Below are 22,238 nucleotides of genomic sequence, written 5' to 3' on the forward strand. Positions count from 1 at the left end.
AAGAGTACATTTGATCCACATGTCCAAAATTCAATTCTGAATCTATTTGAGAAGAGTGTCCTACAAGATTTAAGCAAAATCAACTACAAGAGAAAAATACGTATCAATATTAAGAACCGTCAACTGGGCTTAATAGATGACTTAGCCAAAAGTGAAGATATCACCATCAAACCGGCCGATAAGGGCGGCGCGATAGTGATTATGGATACATCCTTCTATAATGAGAAATGCACTGAACCTTTCAGTGATACGGACACTTATGCAGTACTGGATAGAGATCCATTACCAGAAATCAGAACATTGATTACCAAAACTCTACTAAATGCAAGGGAGAACAAGTGGATTAGTGATAAAACATACCAATTCCTAAACAACTCTCATCCGGTCACTCCGGTATTCTACGGGCTTCCCAAGATTCATAAGGATAAACATAATCCTCCACTTAGACCAATTGTAGCTGGAACGGAGAGTGTATTCGACCCTTTGGCTGTCTACATTGACAAACTACTGCAACCCATCATACAGGCAACACCAACTTACCGAAAGGACACTACAGATTTTTTGAATGGTCTCAAAGATTTTTCAGTCGTCAGTGATGACTGTATTCTATTTAGCCTTGACGTCTGCAGCCTATATACTTCAATCCCCCATGGTGAAGGTTTAGAATCGGTCGAATGGTTACTGCTTAACAATTCAGACATTCAAGGTAACCCACAATTTGTCTTGGAGTTACTTAACCTGATCCTATTCAATAGCTACTTCAGATATCAGGGCAAATACTACTTGCAGACTTCCGGTACATCGATGGGATCATCGATGGCACTTGTCTACGCGAACACATTCATGTTCCAATTTGAAAGCCAGCATGTATTGGAACACCATACATGGTCACCCTACATCCTAACATGGAAGAGGTTTATAGATGACATTTTCTGTATCTGGTCTGGTACACGCGAAGAACTAGACCTATTCTTTGAATACATCAACCTAGTGCATCCTAGAATTAAATTTACCATGGAAAACGGTAACCCTTATCTCCATTTTTTGGATGTTAATTTGAGAATCATCAACAACACAATTGCAACATCTATATATCACAAACCTACCGACGCAAACAATCTGTTGCGCTACTCAAGCTTTCACCCAAGGGCAATGCTTCAAAGCCTCCCATATAGTCAGATCTTAAGACTTAAAAGGATCATCTCAGATCCAGAAGACCTAGTCAAGGAATGCACTAACCTTGTGGGAAAATTCCTGAACAGAGGTTACCCTCCGGAGGTTCTAGAAGTTGCCAAAAACAGAGCGTCAGAAATTACATGCACAGACCTTTTAAGAACAAAATCCAGCGCAAAGGACGCCCCACTGGTGTTTATATTGAAGTTCTCAAGACAGAATTTTCAGATTTCAAGGAGCATAAAGAAACACTGGAATTTCCTTCACAATGATCAAACCTTACAGAATCTATTCCCGACTCCACCGATGATGTGCTGTAAAAGGGGCAGAAACATCCGAGATAAGTTAGTTAAGGCTGAAAAAATACCTAAGGAGAGGCAACTCTTCCTAACCACCAAAAAGCTGGGTACTTTCCCCTGCCTGGGATGAACACACTGCAATGACATTATTAAAGGTGATGTGGTAACGCACCCAAGAAGCGGCCAAAAGATTAAGCTTAGAGATTACTCTACCTGCTTGTCATCAGGAGTGATATATCTGCTGAAATGTCTGTGTGGGAAAGTCTACATTGGCCAGATGAAAAGACCCATAAAACTAAGACTAACTGAACATAAGTCAAACATACGATGCAATAACCAATACTCGTCAGTAGCCCGCCACTTTAATTCTGAGAAACATTCAATTGCACAAATCAAATTTTAGATACTTGAAGTCGTTAAATGACCAACAAGGGGTGGGGATTACCAGTCCCTTCTACTACAAAGAGAGGCTTATTGGATCGACAAAATGGGCTCTCTACAACCATGGGGCCTCAATGAAGACTTTACTTTAAATTGTTTCCTGTAAACAGGAAACACTAGACTACCAGTGTTAGACCTATGGTTTTTGGTATGATCAAACTATGTGCATACCATTCCACTGTGAACTTTGTGTCAATAAATAACTTCGTACTGTAATCTTTGATTTACCGTGATATCCTCTCAAGATATGTCTTACTTATGGTTAAATTGTGTAAATTTATTCTGACATGTTGCTTTAAATTATATGCACTAGATCCATGTCAATGCTGGTGAATCTTTGCATTTCTTGCACCAAATAGATGACCCTCTGAGTTGTCCAAAACAAATTCTTGTTAGCCCCACACAGGTTGGAGAATTCCTCGCCCCGACGATTTGACAGCATTGACATATATCGATCTAATCCTATTCTTATTTTCAGTCATTCATTCCATCTTGTGTAGAACTTCATATATCTTTATCTGATCTTTATCCTGGTACCCATACTACGTACCAGCTCTTGTTCTTTTTTCATACTTTTACTTCTCTATTTTATCACATTTGCGTTTGCAAACATCTTGCTTTATACCGCTCTAGACCTTCCTAAAATAGCCACCTTATATCATTACTAGATAAGTCTATGACGTTATAGACCACTCTAAGATGGCCGCTTTCTAACGTTACTAGACCGGTCAAAGATGGCCGAACTCCGATGAGACTCCTACAGTCCCTCTTCTATCGCCATATCTGTTATCAGACATCTTAGAACTCGCGCTGTCTCCATAGTTGCAAAGGAAAGACGCTTAACCTCACAGCAGCTGCTGTTCAGATCGGTCTCCCTCGATGAAGGTAAGCGCTAGCAGTACTACACTATCCCCTCCCCGGGAAAGTACATCCATCACAGATCTGACCTGTTAGCGGGGTTAACCTGTTGTTTCATTCTTACAGGTTTTAATACGTGCATATGGGCATATCGTGAGTTTTCTCACTTAGCTGCTTAACGTCCGAATGTGTACATAATCTGATCGGCACATTTACAGCCGCCGGACCGTCTTACCGAACATCTTTATACTCAGCTCGTGGAGTGTGACAGTCCGTGCTACATCATTTTTTTTAGGACATATTCACAAGGTATTTTATTTACCAACTTCCAGAAGTTATTATCTCAGATTATCGTTGTACTTTATATATACGCCCCTGATATTTTTTGTACTTGCAAACCAGTCTACTTATAACAGGCTGTTCTTCTGAAGCAATGCGGCCTTGCGAGTGCCTGAATCTGAGACTGTCTGTCTCTCACTATTCCCGTTATTAGGGACCAATCCACTGTCTACTGTTCATCATCTTGTTCCTACTTACTTACTATCTATTGTCTTTTATGTCTGCTGTCGCTACAGTAATTAAACGCTCTCCAGTTGGAGGATCTTACCAGCGGAGGTTAATCACACTACCTGAATCACCATTCTCGATCTTTTCTGCACCTTGAGTTTGGAATACACTGCCTTTGTTGGTAATTAGACTTTTCCATAACTATCCTTTACTGTCCTTATTGTCGGCTATATGGATCTTTATGACAGACACACTCACCTTTAAACTCTTCTAGTCACTCGGTGTTCATGTTGCTTGTCTGTCAAATCGTCACGAGCGAATCCCCATTGTGGATATAAATAGATTAACGCTATAAAATCTAACCAGCACCACTTAACCTTGAATCATAAGTCAATGTGCCCACCCAGTACAGGGTAAACTAAATTGATGTTCTTTTGTCTAATATATGACATACAAAAATGACATAAATATGTTACATGATGACACTTGAATGTACAGCACATGCATTATAGCCTATGTTAAGGTAACAAGGCCAATTTTGTACAAATGTCCCTTTTTTTCTTTTTGCATTAAAAATTCAATTTTGGCCTTATGAAGAAGAGGAAAGTATCCTCCAAACACGTCGCCACTTGAATTGGATTCAACCATTGCTTCAAATTTGCTGTGACCTATTGATGCACTTTTTGCTTCTTTACTTTATAATGTTTCTTTGTGAATGAACATTGACTATATATTTATGATATAAATTCTCAATTTATCTTACAGAACTGGATCCTCTGGTTTATATTCTTTCTTGATATTAATACCTAAATTTAGTAGTGGACCCAGTCCACACATTTGAAAGTGTGCAGGGGACGGGATGGTTCCTAGACTGAATCCTCTGCTTTTTTGTCTTTTAATGTTGGGGTTTTGTGCCATGGCCACAGTTCCTCCCCCTCACCTAAAACAAACCTTAAACAATTTTCAAATTATATTATAATCTTCATTGAATTTGAGATGTGCACCTGTAATCAACCTTTTCGCTATGTGATTTACACTGACCATTACTGGCATAGATAAGTTGTGATTGCAGCCTCTTGCATGCAATTTACACTGATCATTACTGGCATAGATAAGTTGTGGCTGCAGTCTTATGAAAATGGTATAACCTGCTCCAGTGTAGTGCACTGTTGGTTACAGCATGTACTGGATATTTTAATGTGTTACCCTAGAGAACCAGCTGTTCATTGCATTGCTTTTGACCTCATTTTATTCGAAAAATGCTGCTGAAAAATGCGTTCTTTCAGCACATTTTTTAAAAAAAAATTATCGAGGATAACCCCCATTTCCCTAAATTCTTGGGACGTTCCATATTATGCTTGGTCGTTAGAGCTCTTTTGATGAAACATTTAGGAGCCTCTACTAAAAGCATCCATTACACAGCAAGGGCTTGCTATCCCATGAATCATAGAGAAATCTTGGTGCCCGTTCAGGAGCTATAACCCCCCCCCCGCAGCACCAAAAGCAGACTCCGCCACTGGGTACAGTTAGAATATAAGCATTGACAAAGTCCCAAAATTGTCTACATTCCTTGTTTCGTGAATACATGCTCACGAACAGAACTGTGCAAGAGACTCACCAGTTTCCCTGTGGCACTCTGGCCTCCTTCATTTAGCCAGAACCCTGGAACCATGGCTGAGTAATATGGTCCCCAGACTCCCGGAACGAAAATTGGATTATGGCTAATCTGAAAGAAATAGAAGAAATAAAAACAGTAGAATGATATATTTCAGGTTTAAATATGCAAAGAGGATTTTATTTATTTATTCAAAAGCTAATCGAAGTATAAAACAGTATATAAAAAAAAGAGTTTAAAGAACACAGGCATGGGAAGGAAAAAATAATCCAAAAGGTCTCAAAGTGTACAATGAAAGAAGAAAGAAAAACAATAGGTGTGGGGAAATAGGAAATGAGGGGGACAGGGTATTTTAGCAGTGGTTTACCGGAGAAATGGAAGGCAAGAGTGTACTGAAACAATGGAGAAAAGGAGGACAAACACTCTAAGGGTGCACGCCTGGTTGAAAAGCAGGAATAAAGAGGGAGGTTTTTAAGGATCTTTGAAAGGGAACAAGGTGAGGAATTTGCCGACTGGGGACCAGAATGGAATTCCACTCTTCTGAAAATGTCCAGGTGGATTGTGGTGTGCTGGGTAATTTTAGAATTTCCAAGTGCAGGTTGGCCTACTTGTGCATAGATTTGAAGGCATCGGAGTCCCTCAATGTTCTTGTCAGATAGGGTGCCACAGGGACGACGCAACACAGTATGAACTATGAACAGGAAGTAATTGCAGCGAAAGACAAAAAGGAGTAATAGGTCTCGAGTGGTGCAAGGGAGGAAAAAGGGAGATCCCAAAAAGTAGCATTACCACTGGCCAGCTAAGAAAATAAAACAGGGCATTTGAGGGCAGTATGGCAATCAGTGATACAAAGGGTTTCATTTTCTTCAGTAAATCAAGGGATACCACCAGGATTTTATGATCTGAGGGATGTGTGCCTGGAAGTTAAAGCAATAAGTTGGAGGCGGAAAATCGAGTTGGCAAAATATTACAGGAAGGTAGAATGGAAAGCCAGTGCTGGACAGGAGGAAAAGCAAAGAGAAAAAAACTCAGTCTAGGATAGGTTAAGATTTATAGAAAAATAAGACATCCAGCCCTCCGTGTCGCTGAGACTGATCCAAAGGAGGTGGAGGTCCCCTAAAGATTACAGACAAAGATAGAGCATACTGGTGGGCTGGGGGAACACAAGCCCAATACCACTTCCCCCTAGAGTTCTGTGTAGATGTTAAATATCCTGGAAGATAATAGATCAAACCCAGGGGTAGACTGCAGGGCAGGTGGGAGGTCCCTGAACCCCAGTGTGTTAAGATAAGAAGCATGATAACCACTGCAGGATATCTGCCTCCAGGTGTACCTCGTACTTAGGGGCTCTAGCTGTAACCTCTACAGTCCTCAGCCTCCTTGCACTTAACCGGAGCCATGCTGCCCTGGCTGCTCTTACCCAGAGCAAGGCCGCCCTGATTGCACTTCTCCCTTCCCTCTCCGTGGCATCCCCCCTCAACCATCCTGCACTTTTGTGCTGTCGCACTTGCACGATCTGAATGACACAAGGCCTAGTAAGATAATTTGTCTTATCCTGCCCCTATCTTCCCCCTCCCTTGTCTTGTCGCACCTTGAAACACTTGTGTATAGGTGCGTTTTGAATGACATATCACATTTCACCCTGCAAAAAAACATGCAGGAGGCAAGAATGGAAGGCAATGCGACATGGATGACTGAATGAAATGCCCCTGTGAGTTTGTGCAAAGAGGCATCGCCCCCATGCAACATGCACCTGGCATCATACACAACCTGCAGGGTAGTCTTGCCTCACTGCTGTATTAACGGTCTAACCCGATTACTATTGGTGAAGTAAGGAGTCAAAGGAAAAGCTCTCTGTACAGCTTTTAGCAAGTTTGTAAGGATTTTAAGAGAAAAGTTCCCGAGCTTAAGACATATTAATCAGTGAAGGCAATGGCAAAAGAGTTATGGCCTTCCCTCTTCTAGGTCAGCTTGACTATCACCTAGACTTCTCCCTACTCGGGTTACGGGCTTCTTAATAGCTGTGATTGTTGAGTCTTTCATTGCATGGCCAAGGGTCACTTCAATGGTTGTGTTTCTGTGTGTGCTGATCTGCAGTCTTCGGTTTGCTGCTTCTTGTCACTCTTCAAAGTTCCTACTATATTTTTCTTTTTTTAATTATTTTAAAATCTGGTGATACTATATTTTTCTATTTGCTCCTACCGCCCACTCCTGACATTACTGCCGTCTTACTCTCCCTGCCTGCTCTAAGTGCCTACTCATTCCCCTCTTTCTATCTGTCCCCAACTCTAGTTCCTGGTCTCAGTTCATCCTGCCAGTACCTCTACTGTCTGCTCACACCGCCATCTCCTAGTTCTGGCTCCAAGAGCCTCATCCTGCCACCAATGGCTCCCCCTGTTGCCTGCTCATGTCACTGTTTGCTCCTAGCCCTTGCTCATAATGCATCTACTCAAAGCACCCTGCTCCCATGGTCTGCCCATTACTTCTTGCCATCTGCCTTCTTCTACTGCTTATAGCATTCACTATTTATTTATTTATTTTTACATTTGTAAAGCACCTAAACCCTGAGGCATCAGGGCGCTGTTGCGAACCAGTTACATGATACAAAAAGCTTCAACAGAGGAGTGTCATACCCCCCTTGATACACCAGCACGGTAACAGTACTGATTGGAGCAGTAGTCCCTGGTTGTGTCCGACAAAGGACCACTAGGTAAATAGCCTGGATTTCAGGGCCTTGCATAAGGCCCAATAGGAGTCTTCTGCTAATAGTACTGGGAGGAGGGCATTCCATTGGTTCACGGCACCGATGGGAAGCTCACCCCACCTCCCTTGGCTCTTTTCACTTTGGGGAGGACCTGCCAATTTGCGTGGAAAGACCTTACCAGTCTGATGGATTTTGATCATTCGATTTTCTTAGCCAGATATTGAGGGTCAGTGTTGCTTGGGCATCTGTGGGAAATTGACAATGTTTTAAAGATGATCCTTTCCCTAATGGGGAGCCAGTGCGCCTTTTTTCTGGAGGCTGAGCTATGGTCTCTTTTGGGATATTTGGGAATATTTAAAGCTGCTCAGAGAGAGTTATTTGGAATAATCTGTAGCTTATTGATGTTCCGATTGCTGGTCCCAGCAAAGAGGACATTAAAATAATCCAGTCTAGCCCCTGTGATCGTTCTTGCATTGTTAGGCAGCTCTCGGGCAACAGGAACTGTCTCGCTGAATTGATAAATTTGACGGTGTAAGCTGCAGAGGAGGCCACCACACTCACTTGTTTTGGTAGACGCACAGTGTTTTTACCAATGTTGATACAAGGATCTCAATTCCATCTATCCTGAAAGCGGTGTACTGGAGGCTGAGCTTCTGCAGCATGGAAGGAGAGCCTACCAACAAGATCTCCATCTTGTCATTCAGGCATATGACGTTTGTGGCCATTCAAATTTGGATGGTAGTGTACACTTTGTTGAGCCTGAGGGAGTCTTTGTCTTAAGAGCCAGGCAGGGCAAGGAGTATTTACGTGTCATCGGCTTAATTGGTGTAGGATATGCTGATGTCCTCCAGTAGGTTGAATAGGGGTTTGGTGAATATGTTGTACAATTATGGGGAGACTACTAACAGCCTCTACTGCATGTCCCTACTCCTACTGCCTCATGTCACCTCGAATGTTCATACTGTCTTCTCCTATTGCATTTTTTCCCAGTAGCCAGTGCCTCCTAAGTCATGGACCTACAACCTTCTACTGTCACTACAGCTTGATTCAATCCTGTCCTTTTTAATAAATGTATTGTTTTGGTTTATGCAAGTCATAGTTCCAAGCAATTATTAACACGCAACGCAATTGAAAAACTTACTGAATAAGGTTAAAATATCACATCCAAAATAAGTCCTCCAAATACCATAGATAAAGAAATATTTATAATGCTAGATTATTCATTCATGTTCTTCAAATCCTACCTGGACAGTTATTAATGGCTCACGATATATCACACCTCCGTTGCTTTATATTTTCTGAACAACATTACAAGGAAATAACAGAATTAGCATTAGTACCCAGCACGCGCGGCTGAACAGGAATACTGTGAGGTGATTGGCTCATTTGCGAGCCATACCACATGGTATTCCCGTCCACACCGTGCGTGCCGGCTACTCTGTTCCCGACGAGGGGCATGGCAGCCCCTCAGCCAATGAGGACACTCAAAACGTGGCAATCCCCGCTCCGAGCCTCCCCATGGCTGGAGGCTTCCTTCGTCCCCTGCCGGAGACCGCGGTACGTTTTTTTTCTTTTTTTTCTTCCTTCCCATCCCCTCCCTTCCGCCCTCCCGACCCCGCTTACCTTCTTTTTTCTTCTGGTCTTGGAAGTGACCGCGCTGGGAACACTTCTGTTCCCAGCGCGTCCGCTCCCGATGGCCGCCATGGAAAGGGAAAACGGACTACGTTTTCCCTTTCCATGGCGGCGGCCATTTTTTTGGCAGTTTTTTATTTTTTTTTCTGTTCCAAAACGTGTTTCGGAACAGAAAAAAATGTCATTAGCTACGCTCGGGCCTATAACTAGGGGCACGGGCATTACCTGGGGCGGTATTGGCCCACCGCCTCGGGTCTTATTGCCACATTATCTAACTATGTACATTAACTACAAACATAATCACTATGTTTTTCGGGTAACTGTTTGACTCTGTAACATTTGATGCTTCTGTGTTTTCTAAATTTTCTATTCCCATGCTTGCTGCATTTTGCACCACCTCTTGCTCATCATTAAACACTTCCATCTCCCTACTTCTGCCTGGCCTATTCTTTTTGAGCATGCACTAATTCCGCCGCCCCTTCCTTATTTCATTAGCATGGCTTCTCGAAAATTCCCTTGCCAACCTGTCCACAACATGCTTTGCTCCACAATTATTGTGCTCCTTTGAATTACTGACTTCATAATCACTTGGACGATCATCAACCCACCATGCCCCTGATGAATCTTGAATAGTAATTCTTCTCTTGCACCACACAGTGTTGTCAGTGAATTTGACATACACTTGCCTTTTGCTTCCCAGAGTGTCCCAAAGGTGGGTTTGCTGCTATGAAGCTCACCACTGTTGTATTTGCCACACTTGTTAATTTATTGATGCACTTATAATGCGCCTTAGCCCGCATCAGGGCTCAAAAGAGAAAGAAAAAGACAGAGGAGAGGGCAAGGAAGCCACAAAAGAAGGGGGCGAGAATGCACATTATTCAAAAAGGAGGGATTTCAATTTTTTTCTAAAACTCAATAGAGGGAGTTCATTCCACCTCTTAGTAGCTTGTGCAGCAAAAGCTCTACCCAAGCCTCATGCTCTTTAACACCGCCGGGCCAGCAAGTACGCCCTGTTGCTCGACCTTGTAGTTCTCCCCGAAGAGTATGCAACTAGACCTGCTTTCAGGTACTCAGGTCTATTACCATAAAGACATTTATGGGTCAGGGTCAGCGCCTTAAACTGAATGCGTGCATTCACAGGCAGCTAGTGTAGACTCCTTCTGTGTGCCGAAATAGGCTCATGCCTAGGGACGTTCTTGACAAGCCGCACAAAATCATTTTGTAGCACCTGCAGGCGTCTCAGTCCGTCGGTACTCACTCCGACCATAAGCGCATTACAATAATCTAATCTAGGTGCTATGAGCGTATGCACTAGCATAGAACAGTTAGCCTCGGAGACGTATGGCTTGATTAATCTCAGAAGTCTGAGAAAGTATTGGGTTTGATTGGAAACACTAGTAATGTGAGCGTCCAGGTTTAACAATGATTCAGACGTGACAGAGAGTTATAACCGTGTCACCACCTTGATCAGATGTTGTTCAAGCATGAAAACTTCATATTGACTGTCCAGTTTAGCTCTGGCCTGAGGTGAGCCAAAGAGCATGAGCTCGGTTTTAATAGCATTTAGGCACATGCCATTATTAGTCATCTAGTTCGTATTTTGGAGTATACCATGTTTATCCTCACACAATCTATTGTGTGAAAACTGCTCAGCTCGAACACGAGCTGAGCGTCATCAGCATAATTGGTAAAGTGTGTCACAAAGAGGGCGGCAGAAAATGTTAAAGAGAGAGGGAGATAAACATGCGCCCTGTGGAACGTCACATTTTAGCACTTCATCGGATGAGAATGCGTTTCCCCAAACAATCCGAGAAACTCACATAAAAATGAGTTAACCCAAGTAATTGCTTCGGATGAGTAAATAACAGCCCCCTCAGGTTCACCAGGAGCTTGTTGTGGTCGACAAGGTCGAAGGCTGCTGACAAGTCCAACATCAGCAGCCCCACCTTGCCGTCATCCACAATCCGAAGCATCTCAGACTGCATATTCAGCAGGGCATTTTCAGTGCCAAAGCAGGCCTTGAAGCCTGATTGCTGAGGATGAAGTGCTTCAGATGTCTCCAGGAAAACCTGCAATTGGGACGTGGCCACTTTATGCAGCACCTTGAGTAAAAAAGAGCATTCAAGATGGGTTTAAAATTCGAATGAATCTTAGGGTTAAGCCTTGATTTTTTTAAATAATGGGGTGACCGAAACCGTCTTCAGGACATTCAGGACCTGACATTCTCTTAAACTGGCATTGGTAAGACGCACAAGGAAAGGCAAAAAGAGGTCCCTATTTGCAAGAATAACTCTAGAAGGAAGCGTGTCCTCCATGCAGGTAGTGAGACTCATTTTTTTCAGAATGTCAGTCAGGAATTCACTGGACGTGTCAGAAAAGTAGAAAAAAGGTTGTTTGCCCAAAGAGTGTTTGTTATAATCAAGATGACTACTAATTAGCTCCAAGATGCTAAATTTATACGCAATCTGAGCCTGAGCAGTAGTTATTTTCTGTGCAGATGCTTGTTGAACTGCTTCACAATCCAAAGAACTGTGGGAGAACTCCTGCAGTATAACCTTAGGTTTCTCGCGTTCTCTGAGAATCTGAAAAAATTTTCTTAGAATTCTTTTCAGCCTGGGTTATTTGCTTATCAAAATAAGTTTTTTTAGCAAGTTAGCTCTCAGTGCGGTACATTTTTTCTAATATTTTCCATTTGGCTCTATTGGTCAGGGATTGATCCTTCACCCAGTCATGTTCTGCATTCCTTTTTTCTCTTGTGTGGTTCTGAAGACCATCTGAAAAACATTTCTGGTCGTTGGATCTTTCCATGACTTTCTTAGAATTCATAGGGACTATGTGGTTCAATAGATCCGTAAAGAGTCTATTGTACTCCAGAACTAAATTGTCTGGGGAGTCTGAGTCTGAGGAGCCTGGCATAAGACGGCCAAACAGAATTCTAGGCCTTCTTGTCAAATTTTGTTATAATTCCTGCTTAAGACGATACGAGAGGAGTTCTTTTTGTGAACTGAAACACAACAAAACAGTGGTCAGACCAGATTCAGAGCTGGACTGACGGCATGCTCAGTACCAGATTCCTACTAGCGACCCAGTCCAGCACATTCCCTAGTTTATGTGCATTTGGTTTCCCACAGTGTTCCAAATGTAGGTTGTGTGGTTCGAATCTAGCATCTGTTTTTATTTTGCCACACCTGCATTTTGCAACACAGAGGGTCCAAGGGTCAGGTTTGCCACTGAATCTCACCACTGTTCTAATTGGCTCTACTTGCTTTTTGCAGCTTAATTTTGCCACACTTGCATTTTGCGCAGCACTTGAATTTTTGTTTCCTGGAGTGACCCAAACTTAGCTATGTTTGAAACTCACCACTGTTGTGATTTGTCACACTTGCATTTTGCTTCCCAGAGTTTTGCAAATGTAGGTTTGCTGCTTTGAATCTTGCCACTATTATGTTTTTTGCCTCCCGAGTGTTCCCATCTTAGGTTCGCTCCATTGAGTCTCGCCACTATGACATTGTGCCAAACTTAGATTTTGCCTCACCTCTAACATTAAGCTGCACTCTCATTTAATCCACAGAATACAGCTTAAGTCCCACAAAAGAATTTGGTCCAGCCGCTCACATAGCTGCACACCTTTGGGATGTATTCAATTTTACCAATACCTTACCCTAAACATACATCGCTACGACCCACAGAATACAGTCGAGTCCCGCACAAAATGTGGTCCAGTTGTTCACATAGCTTGACACTTTGACACAGCACCCACACCTCACGCCTTTGCAATATGGGCTGCTGTTCGAGACAATGGGCCTCATTCCGACTTGAGCGGTAAGGGATACCGGGCACCGGTAAGAAGACCAGTGCCAGAAAACCCTTACTGTCCAATTCTGAGGTCCCTTAGTGGGAACCGTAAAGGACGTGTGGTCTGACCACACGTCCTTTACAGGTCCCGCTAAGGGACTAGGGTGCTAATTACGGGCCTGTAAAGATACCGGTGGGGGGTGTCTGTACTTCTGCTCTCTATATGGTAGAGGAGAGGCACAGAGGACCCCAGCCAAGATTCTCTATGCGGTAGCTATGGTCGAGCAATCAAGGCCTAGCTTCTCAGGAGGTGATGCAGGCTGGTTCTTAAGTACAGTGTAGTCCCCGAACCCCCACAAAGGAATGTCCACACCCTGTATTACTGAAAACACAGTCTTTATATAATTAATATTCAAAGGTATGTACACTATCACAATAACGCACTTTGTACTCAGAAATCAACAATGGCAAATATATACAATTCTAAAGTGGTACCACCAATATTATCAGATCTCATTAAAGTGCATCAACTATACTGTCAGAATGTCACACAGATAAATAACCAGGAAACTAGCAGTAGAGAAAGGAGGAAAAGCAAGATGGTTGAAACAATAGGCAGATTACTGGCCTCTACCTTTAAGCACAGTTCTGTGTGGAGATCCCCCCACCTGGGCAACCTGTAAAATAAAGATATAGCACAAGCCCAGTCCATACATTGATCAATAGTCTTACTTTCTCCTATAATGTTTTTACCCCCCCAATGTACCTGGTGGAGCAGAGTTCTTCGAAGATGCGTCGATGGATCCTTCTTGAGTGACTCCCTTTAAAGCAGGAGCCACGGATCGTCGAGAGGCATCGAAGAGAGTGAACTTGGCGTCGACGGCATCGATGAGAAGTTCAAGGGTGCCGAGACCATGGCGTCGATCCAGGCGGTGCTCATCGGTGACGTCCTGCACGGATGAGGTGTGCGGGGCACCTCGGTGAGTGATTGTTCAGGACCGCAAAGAGTTTCGGAAGAACTGTAGCCTAGCAAGGGCGTCGAGTCATCGAAGTCTTTGTGGTCTTCAGGTGGCGGGAAACCCACCGGCAGATTCTCCTCTGAGCGGCAGCCTCGACTCTCTCCGGCAGGATAAAGCGGTCGTCGGTGAGGACTAGGGAGTCCTTCGATTCAACAGTCTTAGGCAAAGGAGTGGACACTCCGGTTGTGGGCGGCATGGCGTCAAGCCGTCCCCGCGACTGGGCAACACAACTTCGATGGGTCTGCAGCGGTCACACAAACCTGCGAACCCTGGTCGACGGCAATGGACTTCGACAGCAGCGAAATCCGGGTGCTTCACTTCGTTCTCCTCAGCGGTCCCGTCTCGGGTCGGCAGCCTTTCGAGGGTCTGACTTCCAGGGAGCTTCGGCGAAGGCTAGCGGTGCTCGATGGTCCCTCGGAGCACGGGAAGAGGGCGCCTTACCAGGTCCTCTCTCAGATCAGTCTTGGACGAATTCGGCAGCTTTCAGATCAGGTCGAAGCAAATGCAACAGCAAGTCTTCTTCTTCCAGCTGGGCGTCGAGGATCAGCAGTTCCAGTTACTCTTCAAGTGTAGACACAGCTTCTGAACAATTTCCAGTGGTGAGAGGTCCCCAGATATACTATTCTGTCTCTCATCCACACTACTGGGTCACTCTCAGCAGCCAATCATACAGAAGGACATTCATGCAGTCAATCAGCCAATCAGGCACACAGTGCATTCACACCATCCTCCTCCCTCTCAGACACTCACAACAAGGAATGTGGATTGGGACAAGTACCCAGCCATTCAACTTTACACACTGCATTCAGGCCAGTTTCGGGCAGGGCTGTCTCAGTCTTTGTCTCTCATGCCGGAAACCAGACAGCCACAACAAGAAGTGCATATTGGTCACACACTCCATTCACCCAGGTCCCACCCACAGGGTGTACCCACAACATACAGTCACTGGGAAGGCTCCAGCCAGTCTGGACTTCACAACAACACCATATATGGAACTTCCACCCAACAACTAGTCAGGGGGAAGGGACAGAGTCAGGGCTTCCCAGGACTTTGGGAAAACAAGGTAACAGGCAATAGAAAGCAAGAGACCACAGGGGCCATCTTGTTTTCCATCGGGAATCAACTGATTCCAATGGCAGGGCCTGGGTATCCCAAAATGGAGGATACTCAGAGCACCTTTCAAATTCAGCATGGAGATGCCACCAGCCCATACCCTTCTCTGTGGGCCACCCAGAGGTTCACAAAAACATACACTAGGGGCACAGGGTTGTACCCCCACCCATGGGTGCCATAAGGGTATCCCATGGGTCTGTACACCAAACCAAAAACAGGAAGTGCTGCACTGCCAGGAGTCCCACATGGACTCCTGGGCAGAAAACAATACAGAACTCCAATGCATTTCCAGCATCACAGGGCCCGCTATTTGCGCACCTGTAATTAGCGCATTCCCATTGAGCCCTATGGGGGCTCAAATGGGAATGGGGAATGGTTGGGTGAATGGGGACTTACCGGGTCCTCCAGGGTCGGAATGACCCGGTAAGTCCCCATTCAGCCACACCGGACCCGGACCCGGTATTGGAGGCAGCCATGGCGCTAACAGCGCCATGGCTATCTTCAACCTCGGAATGAGGCCCATAGTCATTCTCTCCCTCCCCTCGATTTGGCAATAAATGCAAATACTTCATTACTTCTCACCACAGACTACCATCTTCCAAAGGGTGTTCATCCAGCGCTTCGAGGCCATACCAGCGGCACTATACAAATACCACCTAACATAACATAACATAATATATCCTGGTCCCATCCCTATTACTTTCAAGGGTGCCAAGAATATCAAAAAACCCTTCCTCACAAACCAGAGACTCTTAACCCTTACCACATCTCCAATTTGTACTTGGCATTCCTTCCATTTCCTGTTGTATCTTTCTGCCAAAACGCCTTTTCTCACTCTTTGCACATTTCCCCCTAAATCCACCTTAGATTGCACTCTCCCACCTAGCCACGCAGGCCTTAACTTACAGCCAGCATTCTACCCCTCGTCAGTTCAAAAGTCACACAATCCGTAAGGCTATTAAGCGTTTCTCTATGAGCCTTAACAGCAACTGCCAACACCATTCTCCAGTCTAATCTGTTAGCTAGCGCCAATTGTATCTCTTCTTTGATGAACCTGTTGGTGCACTCAACCAAACCATTGGCACTGGGATTGTACGACACAGTTCTATGATGTTCAATCTCCATTTTATTTAAAAATTCAGACATTTCCCATGACACAAATTGCAAACGATTGTCTCCGGCACGCCTTCCCTATCAAAAATCATTTTCAGAAAATCTATAACATCTCGCGTGGTTACTGATTGTACAGAAGCAACTTGTACCCATCTCGAAGTATAATCCACTAACACTAAAAGATATCTGCCGTATTCCCCCAACACCTCAAATGGACTCATAATGTCTAATGCTACTTCACACCAGACTTTATCTGGTACCACAAAAGGATGTACAGGTTGTTCCCTCACCACCTAACTCGCATAACTTAAAGCACACGATCCACAATCCCTAACGAATAGCTCCACATCGCTGTCCATGCCCGGCCACCAGTTTGATTCTCTTAGTTTTTTCTTGGTAAGAGTTCTTCCTAAATGTCCTTCATGTGCAAGTGCAACCAATCTTCCACTTACAGCTATAAAAGGTATTAACATGCCCTCTTTTGTCATTTCCCAGGGGTCCTCTGCCAACTCGTACCAGACTAATGCATATTTCTTACCCTCAGCCAGTTCTCTACACCCTTCCCGAAAAAGAAAGAAAACTTGTGAATCCATCCCAATTCTGGGTCCTTTTCACTCTCTTCCCACCACACTCTGTTATATATTGCTAGTATTACACATGCTATTTGTACCCCCCTCCAATTTGTGTTTTCTCTTCCTGCACAGGTGATCTAGATTAACAATCAGCCACTCTGTTTCTTTGACCAGGCACATACTCTACTCCAAAAGTGTAGTCTTGTAGATCCGCCATCCATCTGGCAATCATAGGTGACACCAAACAAAATCCCTTAGTGGTTAAAACATGAACAAGCGGTTTGTGGTCTGTCCTTCCAACATATTAGGCCGGGAAGATAGCTCAGGGATAATGCGTTTGTCTTGGAAGCAAGCCAATGAATAGCAAAACAGGTTTTAATCTCGGTCTTGCACTTAGAAACTGGTCTTCCATATTCAGTGCCTTATAAAAGAACAATTATAATTATAATGATATGGTAAACCCCAAAAAACAGTGAGGAAATGCTTGGTGCCCAACATATGGCAATTGCCTCCCTTTCAATTACATAATATCTTGTCACATGGTCTCTCAAGCCTCTTAATGCAAAGGCTATTGGCTTATATTCTCCTTCCTTCCTTTGATATAGCACACCCCCGACACCCACTTCACTGGCATCTATTCTTAGCAGTGTTTTCAACCTAACATCAAATGTAGACAGAGCATCATATACATTTTGTTTCACCATGTCAAATTCCTATTGACACTGCTAGGACCACTCAAAACTACATTTTTTTCAGTAGTTCCCTCATGTCATTTTCTGCACACCCCGGAATGAATTTCAAATAGCACAAGGTCATCCCCAGAAACAACCTTCACTGTTCCTTTGGTTCAGGTACAGGTATCTATCTCATGACCCTCACCAAACCCTCCCTAGGTTTAATTGTGTGACTACCAAATATGTAGCACATCAAACTTTCACCTGACATTTCAACATTTTCACAGTCAAACCCTTTGTAGTACTCTTAACACTTGTTACACCCTCTGATCATATTCCAGTTCAGTCTTTCCCCATACTAATATGTCATCCTAAAAATAGCTTGCACCCTCAAACATGCTAAATAATTCCTGCATAAGTCTAGGGAATAGAGCTGTCGCTGATTCTGGTCTGACGACATCTTGTAGAGCATGTACACCTCAAATGGTGTAATGAAGAAAGTCTAATGGAGGGATGACTCATGCAGCTCTATTTGATGGTAGGAAGACAATAGGTCAAAGTTTGAAAACCATGATGCCTGTCCCATGGTGGTCAAAGGTTCAATGATATTTGAAGTGGGTGTCTGTCCACCCAAATGTTGGCATTCAAATCACACAAATCCACACACTTCCTCAATCCTCCATTATGCTTCCTTGCCAGTACAATGGGCGAAAAACCTCTCTGATGCTTCAATCCTTATTCAATCCCTATTATCACCACTTCAGATACAAGCCATTTTTAAGCACCTCTCTGGCTAACACAGGAACATTTCTCACTTTGTGCATTCTGGATTTCACCCCCCTTTTCAATATTATTATGTGATCAAATCCTTTTAACATGCCTCATTTATCACTGAAAACAGCAGGATTAATAACTGAGAGTTTCTTCCTAGACATTTATGTATTAGTTTCTACACACAAAATTAGCACTTTATTCTCTGGTCATATTTGTATTTCCAATGCTGCTTGTTCATCCCAACCTATAACATTGGCACATTTGTAAGTGACTTATAGCTTACTCTTGGTTTCTCTGTTTTTTATATCAAATTCTTGCCCCTGCATACACCAATACTGTGAAGTGTACTTGTCCATATGCAGTAGGATATATGTCAGGTGGGGTGAGAGTGTTTACATATTTTTTTAAACTATGTTCATCAGGTTCTGGTGCTATCATAGTGTATGGGGAACGAGAATCCATCATCATTTCCATGTCTACTCTGTTCATTTTCATGATGCCCCATGGTCCGCTTTTGTTTTGTCCTTGCATTTGCAATAACACTCTTTCTTCATATTCGGCACTCTGCAACCTTCTTAATCCTCTATCATGTTGACATTGGCTTCAAACGTTCTAGCCCTGTTGTCGGATCTTGAGCCTCCTTTGGATCTGCACTGCCTTGTGAAATTCCCTCTCATTCCACATCGTCTGCACTCTACCACCAATGCTGGATATTCCTTGTCACCCATTACACAGCAGCTCCAATCACACTTAGCGCAAGTAGGCCTTGCTTCACCTCTGGGATTAGTGTGGCTCTCCTTTCTGTTCCTTGGGAATTTGTTGGTGTCCACTCTCTTGTTTGGCTACACAGCCTGTTCCGCCTCCCCAATCACCTGTGTATCCTTGTGGGTTACTTCTTGTAAGCTCTTCAATGGCTCTTCCATTACTCATGCTAACTCTAGAGCTTTCCCCAATGTCAGATCCTAATCTATCCATAGCCTTTCCCGTTCCTTCATGTTGCAAGTGCCCATCATTAATCAGTCTCCGGTGTATTCATCTATCACGCTGGTGAAATTGCATGTGGCTTCCCACATCCTCAATGCAGTAACATACTGTCCATTGATTTGTCTGCCATTTGTATAGAGGAGAAAATTTATATCTATCAAGATTATTCAGCTTTTTTCTGAACCATTTGGTGAGTTTCTTCAAAGCTGTCCCATATGCACTGACCCCATATTCACCTTCACCACCACCCTGTACAATGACAGCTTCTCCAGGAAAATGCCTAAAAATGTGCCCAGAGAGGTCAATAAGGCTGCTTCCTTCTGGTCATCAGTGTAATTATTTCCACCTGTTGTCCAAAGGAGTCTAGCCACAACTCCTAAGAAACTGGTGGATCCCATGGACTTGTTAGTGTGGGATATATATACCCATTCAGCAGTACTTCCCCACATCACCAAGCTGCGCATCTGCAGTCACCAGCAAAATGGCTGCACTGGCTCCTGTGAGCACCATAGCTTCAAAACTGCATTTTGCAGCAACAAACAAATGGCTGCAACATCTTGCCAAGCACATATTGGGCAGGATGGAACAAGGGGCACACTGACGGAGCTTGCCAGTGTGTTATTACATATACAAAAGAAATAGAGTGAAAAAGCAGCACTGCATTGCTGCCAGCCCCAAAGTCCCCATTGAAAAGTGGGTATTTTACCTTATAATGATGCTGCTCTGATGCTATTTTTATCTGTTCTTCCTCAAACTACTGTTATTAATAAGGCCCTGCCATGCCCATTCATATCCCCATTGTGCTTTAGCAAAACCAAGTATGACCCCTGAATGACAGGCTCTGTCAAACCAAATCTGGGAAAATTCGACAAAGAAACTTCATTTTCCGCCGCACGGGAAAAGCTTCACTTTTTAAGTTACAAAGTGTCAATGATCAGTAATTCAAAGAAACTCCAGCTCTGGGCTATGTCAATTTCAGTACATAGGTGGTTCAAATAAACTACTGCCTACAAGAAAATAACAATGGCTGCAAAATAGTGTGGGAATCCAGATGGAAAGTCAAAAACCAAATTTGAAAGCAAAGTGCTAGCAGCTTGCACGACATGTGTAAAAATGGGCTTTGAAATATGCTTGTTTGAGAGTACTATGTTGAACAAAAACCTCTTCTTGCCTAGCAATGTGAAAGAGGATTGTACTGGGAAAATACATTGTATGAAATGGTTCTATTCAGCAGGTTTTCTTTCAATTCAGAACAAAAATAAATATAATGAACTCAAACTTCAGTGGCTGCAGGGGGGATGTCAGCCAAAAACAGGTTTCTGCTCAGAGGATGAGAGAAACAAAAGGGGCCCTCTCAGTAGATACTAACACCCCAGTGATAATTACTAGGTTGGACAGAATCTGGTCTGGGCTGAGCCCTCTACAATGGAATTTCCAGGACACGGACGTGTGAAGTGGAGAAGGGGCAATACACCTTCAATCAATCTGGGACACCCCCACCTTACTCTGGAGGAAATGACAGTTGGTGGTAGCTGAAGAGAAAAAAAAATGTTATTAATAAACTTTAAAGACTTTTATCTTTGCAGCAGTACTTTGCAAAAATATGAAAATTTAGCAGTTTAAATGTGATTTTTGTGGCTTTCAAATAAGAGGTTTTGGCTATCAATAGCATGTATGGGACACGAACGCCAGAAGAATGTGAATCATGGGGAAAGGACATATAAGGGAACGTTAAGAAAATTAACAGAAATAGTCCCTATGATAGTATGTACGCAAGTGTAAAGTTACAGAATTTTAGGCCGAACATTTCACACTGAAAATGAGCAAAGATTATTAAACATACAAAACAATGTCTCACAGATTGCAGAGTTGGACTGCAATGGTCTGCATAAAATATGTAACCTGTTTATGTAATTTGCTAAGAGACTTCAACTGTATAAATGTACCATTTGTGGCAAAACCGGATTTTAGCTAAAGTAACTGTGGGTGGTTTCTGAACATTGTAAAACTCACATCACAAATCTGCCATCCTGCCCTTTAGATCCTACCAGCTGAGAGTGAGATGGGGACTAGCACCCCAACCAATCCAGTGGGTTAGAGATGTGTTTAGCTAAGCCTGCCCAGCCATATGCTTCTATGATGTCACTAAGCATTATAAATAAGAGTCCATGACAGGACTCTAGACACACACTCTTCCTGAAGTTCCTTTGCTGTGTTCCTGATCTCCATTCATCTTGCTGATTCCAGATTTTCCCTACAAGGCCAAAGCATTGCTGACCCTACTCCAGAGCCCGCTGCAAAACCCAAGCATAGCAGATTCCTACTCCAGCAAGGCCATTGATCCAGAAAAAAAACACTAATATCCCATTAACAAAAAGGGGAAAGCAGTGGTACCTTTTGCATCCTGAAATCAGACCGGCTTGCTGCCCAGTAACTGCTTGCCCACTGACTGCATCCAGTGGTACCTGTGCCCTCCAGTGACCCGAATTGGCCAGCTGTACGCTACCCGGTGACCAGACCTTACCCAGCTGACCTTTGCCAGGCCCGCCGCCGTGTGGTGACCAGACCCTGTTGACTGTCCAAAAATCCCAAAACTAAAAAGTGGACTGTGAGTATAATCCCAACCCCATAGAAAAACATAGGCTACCTTGTCGTGCCTTTGTCCTTTTTCCACTCTCTAAGTAGTCATGTTTATACCCTGGTAACTTGTTGAAACTGTTAGAATTATCCTCGTATCCTGTCCCTAATTTTTAAGTGCTAGCGCCATCTCTTTTCAATTTTGTCTGGTGTAAATTATAAGCCCTTAGTTATATTTGGAGTAATTAAACTAATTTCCATATATTTTATTGTTGGGGTTGAGCACTGGGGGGACAAGATTGACCCCGTGTATTGCTCGCCAAGAGTGCACAGACAGTCATTTATCACCGGTACATTTGCAGAGCAGAGCAAATACTTTGAACGCAGG

At 43.5% G+C, this 22,238-nt stretch overlaps 1 protein-coding gene across 2 annotated transcripts in view; it reads right to left on the reverse strand.

Annotated features, from left to right (window-relative positions):
* Positions 1-22,238, reverse strand: part of FGGY (FGGY carbohydrate kinase domain containing) — a 2,730,916-nt gene that overhangs the window by 992,243 nt on the left and 1,716,435 nt on the right. For both annotated transcript variants that reach the window (XM_069642074.1, XM_069642075.1), the window contains exon 9: positions 4,897-5,004. In XM_069642074.1, the coding sequence (XP_069498175.1) occupies positions 4,897-5,004 (108 nt within the window). The remainder of the gene's footprint in view (positions 1-4,896; positions 5,005-22,238) is intronic.

This window comes from Ambystoma mexicanum, chromosome 1q, assembly GCF_040938575.1.
Source record: "Ambystoma mexicanum isolate Mex_15411 chromosome 1q, UKY_AmexF1_1, whole genome shotgun sequence".
Lineage (NCBI taxonomy): Eukaryota > Metazoa > Chordata > Amphibia > Caudata > Ambystomatidae > Ambystoma > Ambystoma mexicanum.